At 47.5% G+C, this 18,963-nt stretch overlaps 2 protein-coding genes across 4 annotated transcripts in view; one reads left to right on the top strand and one right to left on the bottom strand.

The window, feature by feature from the left end:
- Nucleotides 1-18,963, top strand: part of LOC125439661 (keratin-associated protein 5-5-like) — a 266,942-nt gene that overhangs the window by 62,846 nt on the left and 185,133 nt on the right. The window lies entirely within an intron of this gene.
- Nucleotides 449-16,469, bottom strand: LOC125439569 (zinc finger protein 436-like). Of its 3 annotated transcripts, none has more exons than XM_048508679.1 (10): nt 16,408-16,469; nt 13,325-13,410; nt 11,505-12,020; nt 10,820-10,925; nt 9,942-10,012; nt 9,613-9,739; nt 2,877-3,513; nt 2,661-2,708; nt 1,944-2,483; nt 449-1,861 (listed from the first exon to the last, which is right to left on the bottom strand). In XM_048508679.1, exons 3-10 carry the CDS (start codon nt 11,925-11,927, stop codon nt 1,696-1,698), a joined length of 2,118 nt encoding a protein of 705 aa, XP_048364636.1. In that variant the 5' UTR covers nt 11,928-12,020; nt 13,325-13,410; nt 16,408-16,469; the 3' UTR covers nt 449-1,695. The 3 variants fall into 3 exon arrangements, with proteins under 3 accessions (XP_048364636.1, XP_048364628.1, XP_048364641.1); XM_048508671.1 differs by having other exon boundaries at nt 2,877-3,516; XM_048508684.1 differs by lacking the exons at nt 9,613-9,739; nt 9,942-10,012; nt 10,820-10,925; ... (1 more) ...; nt 13,325-13,410; nt 16,408-16,469 and adding an exon at nt 7,469-8,515 and having other exon boundaries at nt 2,877-3,516.

Below are 18,963 nucleotides of genomic sequence, written 5' to 3' on the forward strand. Positions count from 1 at the left end.
TCTTGATTCCGGAGGTGCAAATGCCTTAGCAGACCAGGTGCTCTGGAGCAGCAGCAGGAGGCCACTGCTTTCACCTCCCTGCATGTGAGCTCCCCAAGGCATCTGGTGGAGCCACTCAAGCGAGTAGCAGAGTGCTGGACTAAGATGGACTCTGGTCTGATCCAGCAGGCTCTTTCTTATACATAAGCCTTTATTGGCATAATTAGAAGCAGATACATAAATAGACAGCAGGCTCTTTCTTATGTTCTTATAAGATTTGCAGGGTGGGTTGAAGGAAAGGTCTGGTTAGACCCTGGGGGGGCTTGGGGAACTTAGCTAGCAGGTCAAGGAGAGGAGAAGAAGGAAGGTGGCTGGAGGATGGGGAGGTTTTAGGGACAGGTTTCCCCAACACACACAAACCCACAGCAGGCCAGTGGCTGACTCGAGAGCAGACATGGGGAGCAGATATAATACCCCTCTCTCAATACAGGGGGGGCTAAGCGAGTGGGAAACCCCCCCCACACACACACCTCCTGCAATCTGCATTGGGCCACCTGGAATTTCATGCCTTTGGGAATAATGTGCAGAGTCTGCAGAAATCATCAATTTATTCAGTTCTAAGGAGTTTCTGTGAGAAAGAGATACTGGGGTACAGGTGGGGTTGCAGTGCAGACCCAAGAACGGGGGAAATTCACCCTCACCTAATTCACCCCCCTCCCCACAACCCACAGAAGGCACAACTAGGAAAGGGCTTTGCCGAAGGTGGCTCATTGGTCAGGATTTGGGAGGGGTAAGAGGGACAGATTTGGGGGTGGATAGAGCCCCCCACTCCTTCTGCCTCTTGCCCCTAGTGCTTCAGGAAACTTTTCCTTTTGTCCACCTCAGGATCCCAAGCAATGCAGCCCCTTCAGTCCGTGTGTGAGATGAGGTGTGTATGTCTCTCCACACTCCCCAAGGTCATGAGGCAGTTGCAGGACCTTTCCAGGGTTAGCAATGCCAGGTGTTGGATCAGAGAAGAGACAAGCCTCTAGGCCTGCACATTTTTTACCTGGTTTATACAACCGGAAGCAGTGGGTGGAAACATTAATAGCTGGTTTGAGCCAACCAGTCTTCTTCCACCTCCTCTGGACCTTCCCTCCTCTCGATCTCCCCTCAAAGGTTGCAGCAGGATGGGGAGCCTAATGTTTCGCCTGCATCTGTGGCTGGCATCTTCAGAAGTGTATCACAGAGAGAAGTGAAATTATTAAAATCCAAAAAACCAAGACAATTTCAACAAGAAGAGACTTGTAAGAAGATTGCTCCTAAAGTTCTGACTATTCAGACAATAAATGTATTAGCTTTCCTATGTTTGCCATCCATATAACAAGAGTTCTACTTTTAAACTACCTATCCCTGTCTTTGAGCAAGGCTGGGACTGTGATACACTTCTAGAAAGAAGGTTAAATAACTGATAATCCCCAGAATGGCTGGGAAAAGGTAGAAACAAGAAAAGAGGCGAGTGGTTATCAGTTAAGCTCTTGACCTGGGAAAGGTTGGCAACTAGCCAAGCAGAGTGAATCCCTTTCCACACACAGCATAAAAGATCACTTTCTGCTATCCAGGGGTGCCCTCCTAACTACTCATTTGTGAGTGGATAGAGGCCTTACAATGAGCACTAAAAAGGTCTCTTCTTTGTGTGTTTTGATGCTGTTGAAGATTGCTATTCTGACTAAATCACTATCCACACTCTGAGCATTCAAAAAGTCTCTCCTTTGTGTGGGTTCTTTGATGTTCCTGAAGAGTGCTATTTTGCCAGAATCTCTTTCCACACTCAGAGCATTCAAAAGGTCTCTCCCCTGTGTGAGATCTTTGATGCTGCTGAACAGCGTCACTTCGAAGGAATCTCTTTCCACAAACTAAGCATTCAAAAGGTCTCTCTTTTGTGTGTTCTTTCATGCCTTTTAAGATGGCTACTGTGACTGAATCTCTTTCCACACTCTGAGCATTCAAAAGTTCTCTCCTTTGTGTGTGTTCTTTGATGCCTTTGACGATAGCTACTGTGACTGAATCTCTTTCCACACTCCGAGCATTCAAAAGGTCTCTCTTTTGTGTGAGTCCTTTGATGCTGTAGAAGATTGCTACTCACACTGAATTTCTTTCCACACTCTGAGCATTCAAAAGGTTTCTCCCCTGTGTGAGTTCTGTGATGCTGTTGAAGATGGCCTTGCCTAACAAATCTCTGTCCACACTCTGAGCATTCAAAAGATCTCTCCCCTGTGTGAGTTCTTTGATGCTCTTCAAGATAGCCACTTCGGCTGAATCTCTTTCCGTACTCTGAACAATCAAAAGATCTCGCCTGTGTGTGAGTTTTTTGATGCTTTTGAAGATAGCTACAGTGACTGAATCTCCTTCCACACTCTGAGCATTCCAAAGGTCTCTCCTTTGTGTGAATTCTTTGATGCTGTCGAAGATTGCTACTCACATTGAATTTCTTTCCACACTCTGAGCATTCAAAAGGTTTCTCCCCTGTGTGAGTTCTGTGATGCTGTTGAAGATGGTCTCGCCTAACAAATCTCTGTCCACACTCTGAGCATTCAAAAGGTCTAAAAGGTCTCTCCCCTGTGTGTGTTCTTTGATGCGTTTGACGATGGCTACTGTGGCTGAATCTCTTTCCACACTCTGAGCATTCAAAAGGTCTCTCTTTTGTGTGAGTTCTTTGATGCTGTAGAAGATTGCTACTCAAACTGAATTTCTTTCCACACTCTGAGCATTCAAAAGGTTTCTCCCCTGTGTGAGTTCTGTGATGCTGTTGAAGATGGTCTCGCCTAACAAATCTCCATCCACACTCTGAGCATTCAAAAGGTCTCTCCCCTGTGTGAGTTCTTTGATGCCGTTGAAGATCCTTCCTAGAACTGAATCTCTTTCCACACTCTGAGCATTCAAAAGGTCTCTCCTTTGTGTGAGTTCTTTGGTGCACCAGGAGCTTTGATCTGCAGTTGAAGAATTTTTCACACCAAAAACATTTATGTGCCCTTATTATATTATGCTTCGGAAGATGTACATTACCCTTTATTCCAGAATAGGCCTTTCCACTCTCTATGCGGATTAATGGAATCTCTCCTGAATGAGTACCACAATGGTTTTGAGAAAGATTTGATTTTCGTGAGAAGCTCTTGCCACAGTTTGTGCGGCTATGAGATGTCTCTCCTTTATCTGTTCTTTGATGGCCAGGAAGCTCTGTTCTGTGAACATAATTCTTTCCAAACTCCAAGCATTGATGGGTCCTCTTTCCACTGTGCATTTGCAGGTTGATCTCATATTGGCTTTGATCTGAGAAGGTCATCCCACATTCCAAGCATTTATATGCTGCCTCTGCTGTTTGGATTGGTTCACTGAAATCCTGTCCTTGGCATGAAATAGGTTCATCCCTATTTTCAGTTATGTGACTTCCTTTCTGCTTATTAGGACCACCTTGATTCCTGAAGATTCCTTCCAAATCTTCATTCTGAACTTTATTTAGCACTGTCGTATCACCCTCATTCCACTGCTCATGCCCTCCTGGAATGAAAAGAGAAATCCTGTTAGAATGCACACAAGGAAATCTGATCTTCCCTAGAAGTTCCTGTCAGACTCCCTGGATCAGAACCCAGTAAACACTCTGGTCGACTAAAGGAGTTTATTGCCAGACTTCAGGGTACAGTGAGAAAAACCACTCTGAGAAAAAGGCGCAAAGCAAACGATAATAGGTCCCCACCTCCCATAAGGAAACATAGTAACACAGCTAGACCTAGATATGAGGCCTGTCCCAGCAGCAGACACTCATGGCGAGGCCATAAGATAGTAGAACACCCGCAAAAGTGAAAGCAGCTCTAGGCACTCCCCCACCCAACCGAATAGCATCGAATACTGGTTTGACAGGGTTTGACATTTTCACTCCCCCTAAGGCCCTCCCCCAGGACGACCAGGATATGGCTGATGGGAGGTTTTAATTAACTTGGGTGCTGGGATGGTGCTTTGGAGTAGACTTGACCTCATAGCTCTGCACATCCATCATGTGGGCTTCAGCTTCGCCCACCTGGATGATCCAACCCTTCGAAGTTGCCAGATTTCTGTTCACCAGGGCCCAACGTCGGATCTCTGGCTGAAGGCCCTCCTTGAGTGTAGATCAGGACGTGCTCCGACCAGTCATCGATCTAATTGGCCAGGACTAGGAACTCTGCTGCATACTCAGCCAGGGGATGATTCCCTTGGCAAAACTGTTGGATCTCTCAACGAGCCCTCTCTCCCTGGAAGGGGGCTTCAAATCTGTGCCGAAGTGCCTCATGAACTACGGGAGAGACTGGAGCTCCACTGCGTGGCTCAGGAACAGCCTCAAGTACCAGACTGCCATTTGACCCTCCAGGAGCGCTCCCACTTCATGCATTCAATCCACCTCTGTAACGTAGTCTATCCCGTGGGCTTGCATGTACGCATCCACCTGCACCAGGAAGAACGGCAGCTGGTCTGGATCCCCACTGAAGCGAACCTTCAGCTTTCGACAGTGCGGCATAGTGGGCATTATCCAGCGCTGCTGCTTCTGCAGTGGGTTGCCCCCCTGCCGAGGTGCCACCTCACTCGCTGTACAATTGGAATCCAAGGAGGAAGAGGTGGAGGCAACAGCCGTGCCACCTGGCCCATCTGAGCCAGGGCTGCGACCATCAGTACCGGACAGTTACCAGAATTCATCCCGCTTGGGGGGCCTCTCTGGGTATCAACACCCCCAGCCTGGGCGCCCACTGGGGCCTTGGCTTCTGAGCAGGGCATAAACAGGAAGACTTGATTATTCAGTCTCCAGATCTCCTGTCGAAACACATCCCGCTCCTGGCACCAGCGACTTCCATCCCGCCGGGGGGGGGGGGGGGGCTCAGCAGCTGTCGGACATCGTCCTCCTCATCCGAGTAATTGATTCACCGACAAGGTGAGCCATGCTGTGCTCTCTCTCTGCTCTGACTGGGTCTCCAGCTGCAGTCGGGGAAGGGGCCCCAAAGGTGCAAAAGGTGCCTTCCCTAACGTCGGTCTGTTTTGCCCGGAGATCAAAGTATGGGGCGCTGGTCAACGTGGTTGAGCCCACGTCCGAACCCCTGCTGTCTGGCTGTCCCTCAGTTTCACAAATGTGGAGCTTCTTGAGGCCCAACGTGGTCACCTCCACTTCAGGCCCAGCCTCTACCATCAGGTAGAACAATGTCCCAGAGAGACAGGTTATCCCCCCAGAGTGGACCCAGGAGGCCTCCAGACCCCCGAGGTTGGTGTCCTGGACTTCATCCGTTGGCCAAGGCATGAGGTCAGAGATTTTGGGAGCGTCGTCTTGATGTCAGATATTGGTTTGACAGTTCAATCCACACACAAATGTTTCACTACATTATTATATACTTTAAAAGGCCATTCAGGCGTGCTGTATCAGAAAAGCTTGGTTTGCAACCAAATGATTTATACACCCCCTCACCTAATTGAGTGTGATGGGATGAAACAGCTGATTTCTGACAGGAGGTCTTTCTGCATTTCAGGCAGTCATACAATTTCTCTCCTGAGGGAATCTGCCTCACAGAAATAAGAGTGATATTCTTCTGAAGGTCTTTCCAAAGGCCAGATTTTCATTTTTGTTTTCCTTGGAGCAGATTGTCTGGTTAGTACGAAGACATACATTCCTTCTCGTTTTGGTTGACCTCAGTTCTTGGACTGGACTTTCACAGAAGCATCCCCCTTGGGACGGAACGGGCTTATCTGCTGCCTTGTCTGGCTTCCCTCCTTCATTGGTGGTCGATCTCTGTCCTTTTTTTAAAAAATAATTTTTCATTGTATAGTTTGAAATTTCAGTACATTTATACATATGTTAACATATTCCAGACCATACTTTTCCCCCTTTTTCCCCTCCCCCCCCAGTTTTCTTTCCCATTTATTTAAGTAAGCAGCAGTAAGTTCACTCTTTGAGCTCTCGTCTCCCATATTTCTTCTTTGACTCCGATATCTTTCATCCAGTCCACAAATTGTGTCCATATCTTCATAATGTCTCTCTGTTTCTCTTGCTATCAATTATTTCTTGCCATTATTTCAAAAATGTCCAATTGTATTTGTTCCCATATATACTCAAGCCATTTCAAAATAGTCCATTTCTTCTTATCTTTCCATCCCAATGCTATTATTGCATGTGTAGCTCTTATCATCCTTTTATATATTAAACCATATTTTTATCAATTTTATTCTCCTCAATTATTCCTGTGAACAGCAAATCTTTGTTTAAATCTATTTTAGTCTTCATAAGTTTTTCTACATACAATATTATTTTTTCCCAATTTTTTTTACCTCTTTGCATTCAATCCACATATGAGTGTAATATGCCCCCAGTTCTCCACAGTGCCAACATTTTGAACTAAGTCCCCTAATCATATGAGCTAGTTGTACTGGAGTTCTATACCATCTAAGTATTATTTTTCTTTCCATCTCTACATACTTTTCTATTTTTATTTTATTTATGCTTTCCAGAGTTCATTCTATTTTTTCATCATCTAACATCTCTTCCTTCTCCTTCTCTCTGTCCTGAACCTTTCGCTGAGAAACATCATCCTTGTTTTTTTCCACCCTGGGCCGATCAGGATATGCCTGATGGAAGGTTTTAATTAACTTGGGGGCCCTGACGTGGGTGGCATCTACCCACTGTGAAGAGAGGTTTGGAATGTGACGGTTAAGAGTAACACCTGTTGGTATTTTACTGTTGGACTGTTGTTCTAGTTTTATCTTTACTTGGCGCATTTCCCAGACCAGCCCGGCCTGGCATGTGAATCTGTCTGAGTGGGCCGGGCCCGAGTTCTCTTGAAGTCTTTCTGTACTTTGAAGTTTATTCCTCTCCAAGGACCTGAATGGCTTAGTTATTCAATAGATCTCCTACATTCACGATTCCTAGTTGTCTGACCCAGTTTGTTACCACTCATTTTGACCAGGTGGAAAATGTGTCAGGAAATCAGATATACATGAGCGTTTACAATGAGCATTAGTGCCACCATCTTGAGGAGGCTGCAATGGAAAACAAGTGGGTTTACATGAGCTTTTGAGCAGGTCCAATTGCACAGTCATCTCGTTGATTTTGCATATTCAAAAGTGGATTCAGCAGATTTTGGACAGGCTTCATGGAAGTTTGATGAGAAAGGCGACTCTGAGAAAAAGGCATAGAAGCAAATGGTAATATGTCCCAAAGCTCCCCACCCACATATATAGAGCAACAGAAGCACAGCTAGACCCAGCAGATATGAGGTAGATCCCAGCAGCAGACACTCAAGGCCAGGCCTGAGATAGTAGAGCACCTGCAGAAGCATCTCTAGGCACTCCCCTCCCAACGAATAGTGTCAGACACTGGTTTGACAGTTCCACCCACACAAAATGCTTAGCTACATTATTATACCTGCGTTAAAGGCCATTCAGGCCTGCGAGATAGAAAAAAAGCTTGGTTTGCAACCTCATGATTTATACATCCCCTCACCTGATTGAGTTTGATGGGATGAAATGGCTGATTTCTGACAGGAGGACTTTCTGTCATACAATTTCTCTCCTAAAGGAATTTGCCTCACAGAAATAAGAGTGATATTCTTACCGAAGGTCTTTCCAAAGGCCAGATTTCCATTTTTTGTTTCCCTGGAGCAGATTCTCTGGTTAGCACAAAGACACACATTCCTTCTTGTTCCCGTCGATCTTACTTCTTGGACTGGACTTTCACAGAAGCATCCTCCTTGGGACGGAACGGGCTTATCTGCTGTCTTGTCTGCATGGCTTCCCTCCTGTATCGGTAACTGGTCTCTGTCCTCAACTTTTCCTTCAGAAACATCACCCTTGTCTTTTTCCACCCAGAACCCCTGCTTTCCCTCGACCATCTGCTCTATATGTGCTCCTGGAAGGAAGAAAGAGGTCCAATTAGCACATGGGCAAGAAGCCAAGCCATCCATCAGGCTCTGCTCATTAAAAAGTTTATTTTCTTTTTTTCACATTGCTATTGGTACTTTATTATAGATTCTTTTTTAAAATATAATTTTATTAGGTTATAAAACAATAACAATCAACAGTGACCAAAAAGTGACCATTTTCATGATTAGATATTCTTTCCCCCAACTGAGCTCCTGGCCCACCTTATCTCCATTGTGACAAATGATTCAAACATCAATTTGTATGAAGTTATTATTTCAGTTATTTTTCATGCAAATGATTTACAATAAGACAAGTATCCTAACGCTAACCCTATTCTAATCTCAAGTTCATGGAATTCATAAAGTGCAATACAAATAAATATAAAGTGCCAGTGTCAATAGAACAATATCAATACACAAATTTCATAATATACTTATATATACAGGCCCCCGTGATTTGTGGAAGAGCTGCCAGTTGTGGGGTAGGCTGATGAGCCCTAAAGGCATTTAGAAGACTGCTATAGAAAAGGGCCATTGGCCTCTTCCAGCTTGGCTTTTATTAAGTAAACTCCCACCTTTCCCTGGAATATCCCATATTGAAGGATACAGCAGCCCCCGAAGAGCCAAAGCTAAGCTCAGACCCAGAAGGAGTTTCAGAGCATCCCAGATTTCAGGCCCAGAAGGACATCCTCCCTCCTTTTCCAGATGGCTTTCTGATTCCGCCAAATGAAGACTTGTGAAGAAGTGAAGCAGAAATCCTCCAGGGCTATTCCATGATAATTTCCTTCACATAACCATGAAGTATCCTCACTTGTAGCCCGCTCATCTGGCAAGGAAACAGTTTCTTGAGAGCCTCTTGAGAAACTCTGCAGTCTCTCTTCGGACGTGGGGTTTTTGTCTGTCGCCACCAAAGTCTCTACAACATTCCTGTCTTTTTTGGCACACACAGGGAGAAAGTGATGCTTCTTACATAGGCAATGAAAGAAATCCAAGAAAGGGGATTTTTTTCCCCCAGCTAGAATGGAAACCTGGTCAAGATCAAAGGCCACAATCGCAACCAGTATAAGAAAAGTGGGTCTGTATATCCCATTTTTTCTCTACCTTTAAGGAGTAACAAAACAGCTTGCGGTCACCTTCTTTTGTGAGGTAAGTAGGGCTGACCCAAGTTCTGACCCAATTGTGACTGGTTCAAGGTCACCCAGCAAACACCATGATGTAGGAGCGGGGGGAAAAATGCAGTTCACCAGATGAGAGACCACCTCTCATGAGGGGGAGGGGTAATTAAACCCTTTTCACCAGATCAGAGTCCATCGCTCTCACATATCACACCACGCTGGCTCTTCAAATCACAGTCAGAGGGGATCACTGTAATCCCATCTGGAGGGCAAGTGTGTTCTAAGGTTTGACAACTGAGAAATTAGCATGTGGCCCCTTCCAGAGCCTTCCTGAGGGCTCTGCACCGACCTAAGGCTAGAACACCACTCTGTGGTTTGGGTGATGGCCACAACACTGGACTAAGCTGACATGGACAAACCAGGTAGCTTGTGTTGTTCTTCCTACGCATGCAGAATCTCATTTATGCTGCCATCGTCCCAAGTTGAGATTTCCACAAGGGAGCAAATAGTGCAACGGACCTCAACGCAACATATTACTGTTCAAGATTCCGATTCATGCATAATCCCAAAGGCAGAAATGTGTGACTCTGGCATCTGTGAAAGTTCCTTACCCAGAGAAGCCACGCTCCCATAGTTCTCCAGCATGACGTCTTCATAAAGAGCTCTTTGGTCTGGATCGAGCAGTGCCCACTCTGCCTCGGTGAAAGACATGGCCACCTCCTCAAAAGAAACCAGAGACTGAAAGAAAAGGCAGATACAGTCTTCACAGATCATGCCAGGCAGAGATGGTGCTCTGGAAGGGGACATTTTGGGAGGGTTCAGGGTGCAAAAGGAGTGGCGTTCAGAGCCTCTTGCCTGGGCCCCTCAGCACCAACTGCAGGAGAAAGTCCCGTTGAGGAAGGAGCGGGGACCCCGGCTGTCCTTTGCTCATCTCCCATACCTGGCCTGGAGGTGCAGCAGCTGTTTTCACACCTCCACGAACAGAACAGATCAACACTGCTTCTTCACTGCCTGCGAGGGAGGGAAAAGGGAAGAAAGAGTATTAGCCTCCACTTCTTATTCTATTTTGGTGGTGTCAATCATGCTTCCTGCAATCAGGTTCCCAGGGCTGTGGAAACGTGCCCTATGTACACTCAACAAGGAGACTCAGCTTTGTAGTGAGAGAGGCGGAAGAGAAGCACAAGGTACCTATAAACCTTGGGGGATTGTATTCGCCACTGACACTGGCTGGACCCTTGAATCCAGACTGGTGGAAGAAAAACAGGGAGGCAGTAACAAAATCATCTGGAATGTCACCATCATACCAGATCAAAAAGCAGACTTCAGTTAAGTATATGCAAAAACGGAGGGTGAACTCAATGAGTGTCCGTAGCATCTGCTGATCCACTGATGTCACCTCTGGAGTTTTGGCACAGGCAACATCAACATGGCATCACACCCACCTCAAGCCCTGCTCAGCCCCAGTCTAGCATCCCTCCTCCAGGGCTCTATTTCCTACAGCACCTAGTCAAAAGGCCCAAAAAGCATGAGCAGAAAACACAGAGCTGTGCTGACCAGAACATGCAGACTTTGTTTATTCACAAGACTGAAAAACTCGGCTGAGATGTGTCTGCCTATGAAGAAAGGAGGGATGTGAATATTGTCATCAATGTGAGGAGCTGCCTCCATGAATTCTCGAATCCACTTTTACGGGCATCCCAACTACTGAACATTGAACACCATAATTTGGATAAAGAAGCATTTCAGTTTTTTTCCTGACCAGAATTCTCCACCCATCGAATTTACTGGGTGCCCCAATCCCATCGAGTCAGTCTTTACCATGTGAGAGGACATCCTGGGGACATTCCTGGCCCTGGCCCAGCTGCCCTTCCTTCAACGGAGCTCTTTCCAATGTAATCTCCATCTTCACGGATAGACCCAACCTCTGAAATAGCAGCAACAGCAACAAGTAAGAGAAGGAATAGAAGGAGAAGAGCTTTGATTTATACCACGCTTTTCTTGACCTTAAAGAGTGTCAAAGCGGCTTACAAATTCATTCCCTTTTTTTTCTCCCTAACAGACACTTTGTAAGGTGGATGGGACTCAGAGAATTTGGAGAGAACTGTGATTAACTAAAGGACACACAGCAGATTTCATGTGGAGGAGCAGGCAAACAAACCTGGTTCACCAGACTGGAGTCTACTGCTCATGTGGAGTAGTGCAGAATTAAACCCAGTTCTCCACAGTAGAGTCCACCACTTTTAGCCACCAGACCAAGGAATGGATTCTGCCCCGCTCCCAGATTCTGCATCTTTCTTTAAGTAGACCTGGGAGGGTTTTCTTTCAACACTGGTGAACTAGCTGGAGGAAGAAGGAATTCCCCACAAGAGGAGACTGCTGATGCACCTCCTTTAATCTCCGGTTCAGATGATTAAAACTTGGACAAATATCATGCAGGGAAGCCTTAGGAGAAGGTCAAATATTGTAGCTTGAATTGGACACACCTGGAAAGACAAGCCCTCACCTGTTCTGCCTGCCTCTTCTCCTCTGCCTGACTCAGGAGAAAGCCCTCGGCCAAGGCCACCGCTTGGGAACTGGTCTCCGGCCCACATCCTCTGACCCAGTGTTGCATTTCGTGGGGCAGGACGGTCAGGAACTGTTCCAGAATCACCAGGTCCAGGATCTGCTGCTTGGAGTGCCTACCTGGCTTCAGCCAGTGACTGCAAAGTCCATGGAGCTGGCTGCAAACCTCTCGGGGCCCCTCGGCATCATGGTAGCGGAACTGCCGGAAGTGTCGGCAAAGTGCTTCTGAGTTCAGGGTCTCTCGATCCCAGACCTCTGGCACAGCTCTCTCCCAGAATGCAACAACACTCCCAGCTTGGATGGGATTGGGCTCTTTCCTTGCTCTCTTTCCAAGTCCAGGTCCTGCTAGGTCCTGTTCTTCCATCTTCTTCTTCTATTGGGTCACGTTTGACTGTGAAAAGATTCCGTTACTCTCTTGGGTATGAAGACAGGCTTCTTTCTGTGAGTGTGGGGGTAGCTGGCTAGGAGGCAGATATCAATGAGTCAGAGAATGATGACACATGGTAAGTGGTGGGATTCAAATAATTTAACAACTGGTTGTTTACAAGCACCATTTTAACAACCAGTTCTACTGAAGTGGCGTGAACCTGCTGAATTCCACCACTGCACTTGTGGCTTGTAATATTTTGCGGTACTACACACCAAGGTTTTTTAAAATATGCCTGTTTGGTCCTTTGGGATATTTAACTGTCTCTGGCTCTTAAAAGATGTTACTTTGGGTCAGGCTGTTCCAGGGGCTTCAGATGGCTACTAAGTGCGTCAGGAGATATGTCCACCCACCGGCATAGGGGTCTCCTGTCAGTGTAGGTCAAGTGTAAATCTTATGCTGGCACAGAGTAGGATTGCATCAGGGGTGTGGCTTGTGCTTGGATCAAGGCACGACTGCTGGGATGAATGGAGGTTGGGAGGGGGGGCAACAAACCCAGGGGATTTCCAGGCCTTACCTGGATGTTGGCAACCCTGCATCTGGGAGATGGGAGATGAGGGGGAGCATCAGACAAAATAATTAGTGGGACCTGAACACAGGCCCCCTGTGACTGAGCTCTTCCATTTCTCTTGTTGTATTTCCTGGGGGTCTGTAACTCTCTTGCCTGCAAAAAAGAACTGCTCCTCTCACTCAAACCCCAGCACAGGAAGGACAATCTGATCTTCTGTCATTTCTCCCTCTGCTAAGGGAGCTGGGGAGGGATGGGCAGGTGTGGCATGACCCTCACAGCAATGCATGCCCGTGTGCCGCTTGTCCTTTCTGTACATGGTGGGCAGTTGGCTGATACCAGGGTGTGTGGGTTCATCAGCATGCTCTGCCCCTCTCTGCCTGTCACAGGACAGTCACCTCGTGTGATGATTGGTGGTTGTTGTTGGTGTTTCCATGACTACTGGTGGCAGGGCTAGACTATCTGGACCTTGGCAACCAGTTTCTCAAATTTTCACCCAAATTTGTGCGTGATTCTAGTGCAGGAAGAAGTTCCCTTCCCTTGTGCCCATTTTTATTTATTTATTTATTTATTTTCATTTACTTCATTCAGTTGGGAAACTTCAAAATATATCCCCCCCCACCCTTCCCACAGGCAGAACCAATATAAATGAAGCCAAAACACAAGAGAAACTACTGGCACTGCATCTTATTCAGTAACCGCCGCAAACTGCTTTAACTAACTGACTCGTGGAGAGCCGTCAGTGGCAGGAATTTATTTGTTCTTTTTTATAAGTCAAGGTATATAGCAAAGCAATGAATTATGTGAAACAATGATTAATATCTACCAGTTCTGGCCTGCTTTCTGAATTCTGTCCATCCAGTTTTATGAAGACGAACAGACTTGCAGCTCTTCTCCGCCTTGATGTGTTGTCTGTTTTGTAAACAAAGTTCAAATTTGTTATTCTTTTTTTAAATAAATACACAAGATATATAGTGCCCCCCTTCCCCATCCCGAAAGTTAATTATTAAGAGTTTGATGTAACACTGGGATGAAGGATCTTACGCTATATTTGACAATTCACCATCTAAATTTCTTGTGTGCTGTGTGGTTTCCGGGCTGTATGGCCGTGTTCTAGCAGCATTCTCTCCTGACGTTTTGCCTGCATCTGTGGCTGGCATCTTCAGAGATCCTCTGAAGATGCCAGCACAAACCTGGCAGCATCAGAGAAAATCACTAACTAGGAAACCGAGCTCTAGTAATTCGACGTGAAAGCCTTCAACATTACATTAAATTTCTTGTGTGCACCTGTGGTTTCCAGGGCTGTGGCAGTGTTCTAGCAACATTCTCTCCTGACTTTAGACACACCTGCATCTGTATTTAGCATCTTCAGAATCCTCTGAGACGCAGCCAGTCGCGTGAGGAAGCATCTTCGTCCCATAACATAATGATTCCGACATTAGAAGCCTTCAACATTACATTAAATTTCTTGTGTTTTATTATAATTAATAGCAAATTAATGTTTGAAGCTAAATTATTAAAACTGTATATGCATTGTTTAATTTTAATGTGTTTGAGCTGCCCTGAGCCTGGCGTTATTCAGGCAACTGAATAAAATAAAATAAAACAAATAGAACAGCAATGAAGCAAGTGAAACAATTATCATGCCAGTACACGTAACTGTTTCGGCCTGTTTTCTGACTTCTGTCAAACCAGTTCTTTTAAGATGAACAGACTTGCAGCTCTGCTCTGCCTTGGTGTGTCGTCTGTTCTATCGTTTCAGGAGTTTCCTTGAATGTGCAACTTTATAAAAAGGCCAGAGATCTTCTGAGGGAAGGAACCAGCAATTCAGGCCCTCCAACTTTTTCCTTCTCTACAGTACCCCAACACTTTAACTCCCCACCCCCAATGGACTCGGGCAGTAAGGGTGTGTGACGCCAAGCATCCTTGTTGTGTGTTGGGGACGGGGGCAGAGTGTTTAGAAACAGATCCTTAAAAACCCATCTGCAGAGCTGACTTGGAGACCAAGGGGAAGAGCCCTCAAAATCTCATAATATCCTGGATTGGAGGAGGGGGCAGTTAGGGTCAGGGGGTGCCAACTGCCTCCATGCCCCCTCTTCCTTTCTCTACCCACCCTTAAATCATGCTCTGGGGGTTTCCACCTTCCATGGCTACTGGAGCATGAGAAGCTTGCTCAGGCCCCACTGCTGGGATGGTTTGGGGAGGGTGGGGGAAATCCTTTCCTTTCAATTCCTAAACTCTTCTGTATACCTAGGAAACCCCCCCCCCCACCCCCACCGTTTGGGAGTCCTACACAGAGGAATTAGACCAAATATATATATATTAAAATGCTGCAGCTCAGTTGAAGGTGGGTGCAAAAAGGGGACTGGGTAAAAGCGAGATCTAGATGAATTTAGATGGATCCTCATGAAACCACACATACAAAAAGCCCAGTCTTACAGCAGGCTGCAGATTCAAAAATTCATGATGCTGAGATGGTGCAAAAACATAATTCTAAACCACAGATCCTTAGAATTTCTGTGTTAGGTCACCCTAAATTCACCAGCAAATCACAGGGCACGTTCACAGCCAAAGGGTGCCCTGCAAAAATCAGGCATCCATGGATTTGTGGCACAGCCACGGCACAAAATCATGGTTCCAAAGCATGGATCCTCATGGGTTTTGCACTGGGATACCCCAAACCTGCCATATTATGTCCATATCCACAAACAGCAGCACACACAAAAAAATCATGATTCTGCTGCTTGGTGGCATCCCCACAAGGAAACAACAAGAGTTACAAATAATGGATCGTCACCTTTTTTCAGTGGATCATTCCAGATTCACTATCAAATTACCAATCATGTCCACAGCAACAGATTTAAGGGATAAAAGTGGATTATCTGGCCCATGGTGACGAGGGGAGATTGCACCCAGAATGTTTCTCCATACCTATAGAAGAAGAAGTTCAATTTATACCCCCCTTTCTCTCCCAAGGAGATTCAAAGGGGTTTACAATCTCCTTGCCCTTGCTCCCTCACAACAAACACCCTGTGAGGTGGGTGGGGCTGAGAGAGCTCCAAAAAGCTGTGACTAGCCCAAGGTCACCCAGCTGGCGTGTGTGGGAGTGCACAGGCTAATCTGAATTTCCCCAGATGAGCCTCCACAGCTCAAGCAGCAGAGTGGGGAATCAAACCCGGTTCCTCCAGATCAGAATGCACCCGCTCTTAACCACTACGCCATGGCAGCAGAGAATGCTAGTACTGCAAGGAGAAAGACCGTGCCCACTGTCTTTGCTTGTACGAATCCAGTCTGAGACTGTCTCTGAGGAGGGCCTTCATTCTGCCCTTCCAGCATCTCTGACCTCCCTCCCCCCCCCCCGCCCCCCCCACACACACACGCACGCGCTTCCTTTCGGGCAGACCCTGACCCTGAATTTCACCCCATCCTCAAGCCCTCAGAAGGAGGATTTTGGACCCAGAGGATTCCTGTCCCTCCCCAGAGAACCCGCTTGCCCAGACCGATGCCTCCTCTGCAGCCAGCCTCTCGCCCCTAAGAGCAGCCAGGAGGGGGGCTGTCCGGAAGCAATCCCCCCCTCCCCAATCCAGCACCCTCTAACCCCACTCTGCCCTCACTGCCAAGGGGACTCGTCCGGACCCTCCGCTGCTTCCTCCCTCTCCCCCTCCCTCATGCAAATCTCAATCACTCGCCAGCCCTCCGCAATGCAGGGCGGGGGCTGCATCTCATCCCCCAGCCTTCTGCAGAGAGGAGGGGAGAAAGAGGGGCGCCAGAGGGATCAGCCCCCTCCCCAAACTATGCGTTGGGGCAGCTCTCCTGGATCGGGGCCTCTGACCCCCCCCCCCTTCCACCTATCCCCATTCTCCCACGCTGCAATTCCCCCCCCCCCTCCAACCAGCCCCCCTGACTTACTGGGGGAAGCGGCTTCCTACGGTGCTGCAAGGAGAAGAGAAAGGAAATGGATGCCCCGCCCCCTTCCCTGGAGGCCTCTCTGGGCTTTCGGGCTCCATGGCTTCCCTTCCCGTGGGAGGGGGGGGGGGCTGCTGGTGGTGGTGAAGATCCCCCCACCAAGGACGTGGGTAAGGAGGAGGTGTCCGGTTCAACCCCCCCCACCCCCGCCATTACATGTCCGAAGCTTCCCCCCCCCCCCCCCCGTTTGTGGGTATTTTTCTAGTGTCATTTAAATATTTGGCCTGCAGGAGGTGCAATTTCTAGGCTAGAAACACCAAAACTTCAGGGTCTCTTCAGGAGACCCTCCTGCTGATACCAGCCAGGTTTGGTGAGGTTTGGTTCAGGGGGTCCAAAGTTATGGCCTCTCAAAGGGGGTGCCCCATCCCCCATTGTTTCCAATGGGAGCTAATAGGAGATAGAGGCTACACCTTTGAGGGTCCATAACTTTGGCCCCCCTGAACCCAACTTCACCAAACCTGGGTGGTATCATTAGGAGTGTCTCCTAAGGATACCCTGAAATTTTGGTGCTGCTAGCTTAACAATTGCACTCCTGACAGCAGGCACCTCCCAAATTTTCCCAGATTCTCCTTTTAAATCCACCCCCTTCGGCATGGATTTAAAGGGAGAATGTGAGGTCCCCAGTTTAAACATTGGAAGTGATGCTGTTTCAGGGTGGGGGAGAATCCACCCCAAAACAGCATCACTTTCAATATTTAAACTGGGGACCTCAGATTTTTCCTTTAAGGTGGATTTAAAAGGAGAATTTGGGCCCCCTAGTTTAAACACTATTGAAAGTGATACTGTTTGGGGGTGGATTCCAGCATCACAGCGGCCATCCATGGGGTGGGTGGGACAAAACTCAGATTTTGTACGGGGCTCCATTTTCCCTAGCTACGCCTCTGCTCAGAGGGGAGGGCAGAAGGGACTGCTGGCTGGGAGCCCAGCTGGTGGGGGAGGGGCGGGGGGAGGGGAGTTTGCCATTCCTGGCCTCAGAGAGCTGCTTTTATAAGCACTGAGGCTGTGGACGGGGCTTGGGTGCGTGGCCCCGCCCCCAGGGGTGGGTGGGGGCCTGTCCTTGTCCCCTGAACCCTCCCATAAAAATCTATACCTACGTCCCTGTCCAAAGCATTGTAGGTGCAAAGCCTCCCCTCCTCCCCTCACTTTGCAAAAGGGGCTTTGGGAAGGGGGAGGAGCAGCTGACTGGAAGGGGCGGCTGGAGGAGGCCAGGAACATTTGGGATAGGGGGAAGATCAGCCCCCTCGCCCCCACCTTGAGTTACCTGTGGCGCTTGGAGATGTTGCCTCTCTGTCCTCCTTGGAAGCCTTTCCCCAAGCAGGGAGAACAGACTCCCCGGGGGTAGAATGGGGGTGTCCATTGCCAGCCCCCTCATCCTTGCGTGTGGGAGTGTCCCCTGTCAACTCAGGGGTAATGCCCCCCCCCCGTCTTTACCACAGAGAAATGGATGCACCTGCGCCCCTCTCCCACTAAAGCAGGCCTGCAAAGCACAACAGCCCCGAAAGTGAGAGATGAAAAACAGGGTGAGAATAGATGCCATCTCCAGTCCTGGAGACATGTAAAAAAATTGACACAAAGAGGCCAGACTGTGACAGGGAGCAAGGCCCGCCTCACAGAAAAGGGGTTTTTTGGTGGGGCAAGGATGAAGGCCCTTCCCTGTGTTACGGTCCTGATCACCCCCAATATATTATTGCAACATATTTTATTTCGTAAAATCATATTGGCAGAAGCCAAGTGTCACACCTCTCTGTGTAGGTAGCAGAATGTCCACTTGGCAGCAAGCCAAAGGCAAACAGTTTGCTTTACAAAATCTAATCAAGGGGATGAGTTACTCCAGCATAACTTGGAGGTCTCATTTTGTTTGTGGGCATGATCTTGATTACCACACCTTGCTAAGATACTGTAATTCTATGTGGGACCCAGGACCTGGTGCGGGAAGTCAGTGTTGTTGAGCTGATAGGGAACAGCGACCACAATGCTGTCAGATTCAGTATCTCTGCATGCGAACAAGTGGCAACTACTAATGTAGTTACATTCGCCTTCAGAAAGGGAAATTTCTGAAAGATGAGGGGGATAGTGCACAGGAAGCTGAAAGGGAAAATCAAGAGAGTCAAAACTGTCCAAGACGCTTGGAGGTTATTTAAAAACACAGTAATAAAAGCTCAGCTGGAATGTGTTCCACAGGACAGAAAGAAGCCTGGCAATTACAAAAACATGAATAAATAGGCACTTTGATTGACAAAACTGTGCAGATAAATATGTTCTATAAGTATATATTAGTGATGAGCAAGTACATAATGAGTACAGGTGCAAGTTATAAACACAGTCGTATTGAACACAAAAGCCAAAGTCCGGCAGGTGTGACCAATGAGGGTAGAACCACAATCCTTCTTAAAGAGATGTACTTTAATTGCATCGGCTGGGATCCGGCATTCCTTCTCAGTGATTGGCAACCAGAATGGAGATTCAGAGTGAGGGAACTTTCTTCCCCTAGTCCAAAAG

The sequence above is a fragment of the Sphaerodactylus townsendi genome, linkage group LG01, assembly GCF_021028975.2.
Source record: "Sphaerodactylus townsendi isolate TG3544 linkage group LG01, MPM_Stown_v2.3, whole genome shotgun sequence".
NCBI lineage: Eukaryota > Metazoa > Chordata > Lepidosauria > Squamata > Sphaerodactylidae > Sphaerodactylus > Sphaerodactylus townsendi.

Excerpts from the sequence above, each read along its gene's own strand:
- LOC125439569 (XM_048508671.1), bottom strand. The coding sequence starts at position 11,927 with ATGGAAGAACAGGACCTAGCAGGACCTGGACTTGGAAAGAGAGCAAGG. Across the intron at positions 10,926-11,504 it reads AGAAGAGGCAGGCAGAACAG|AGGTTGGGTCTATCCGTGAA; the intron begins GTGAGGGCTTGT and ends CTGCTATTTCAG. Across the intron at positions 1,862-1,943 it reads TGCTCAGAGTGTGGAAAGAG|ATTCCTTCGAAGTGACGCTG; the intron begins ATTCAGTCACAG and ends TTGTGGAAAGAG.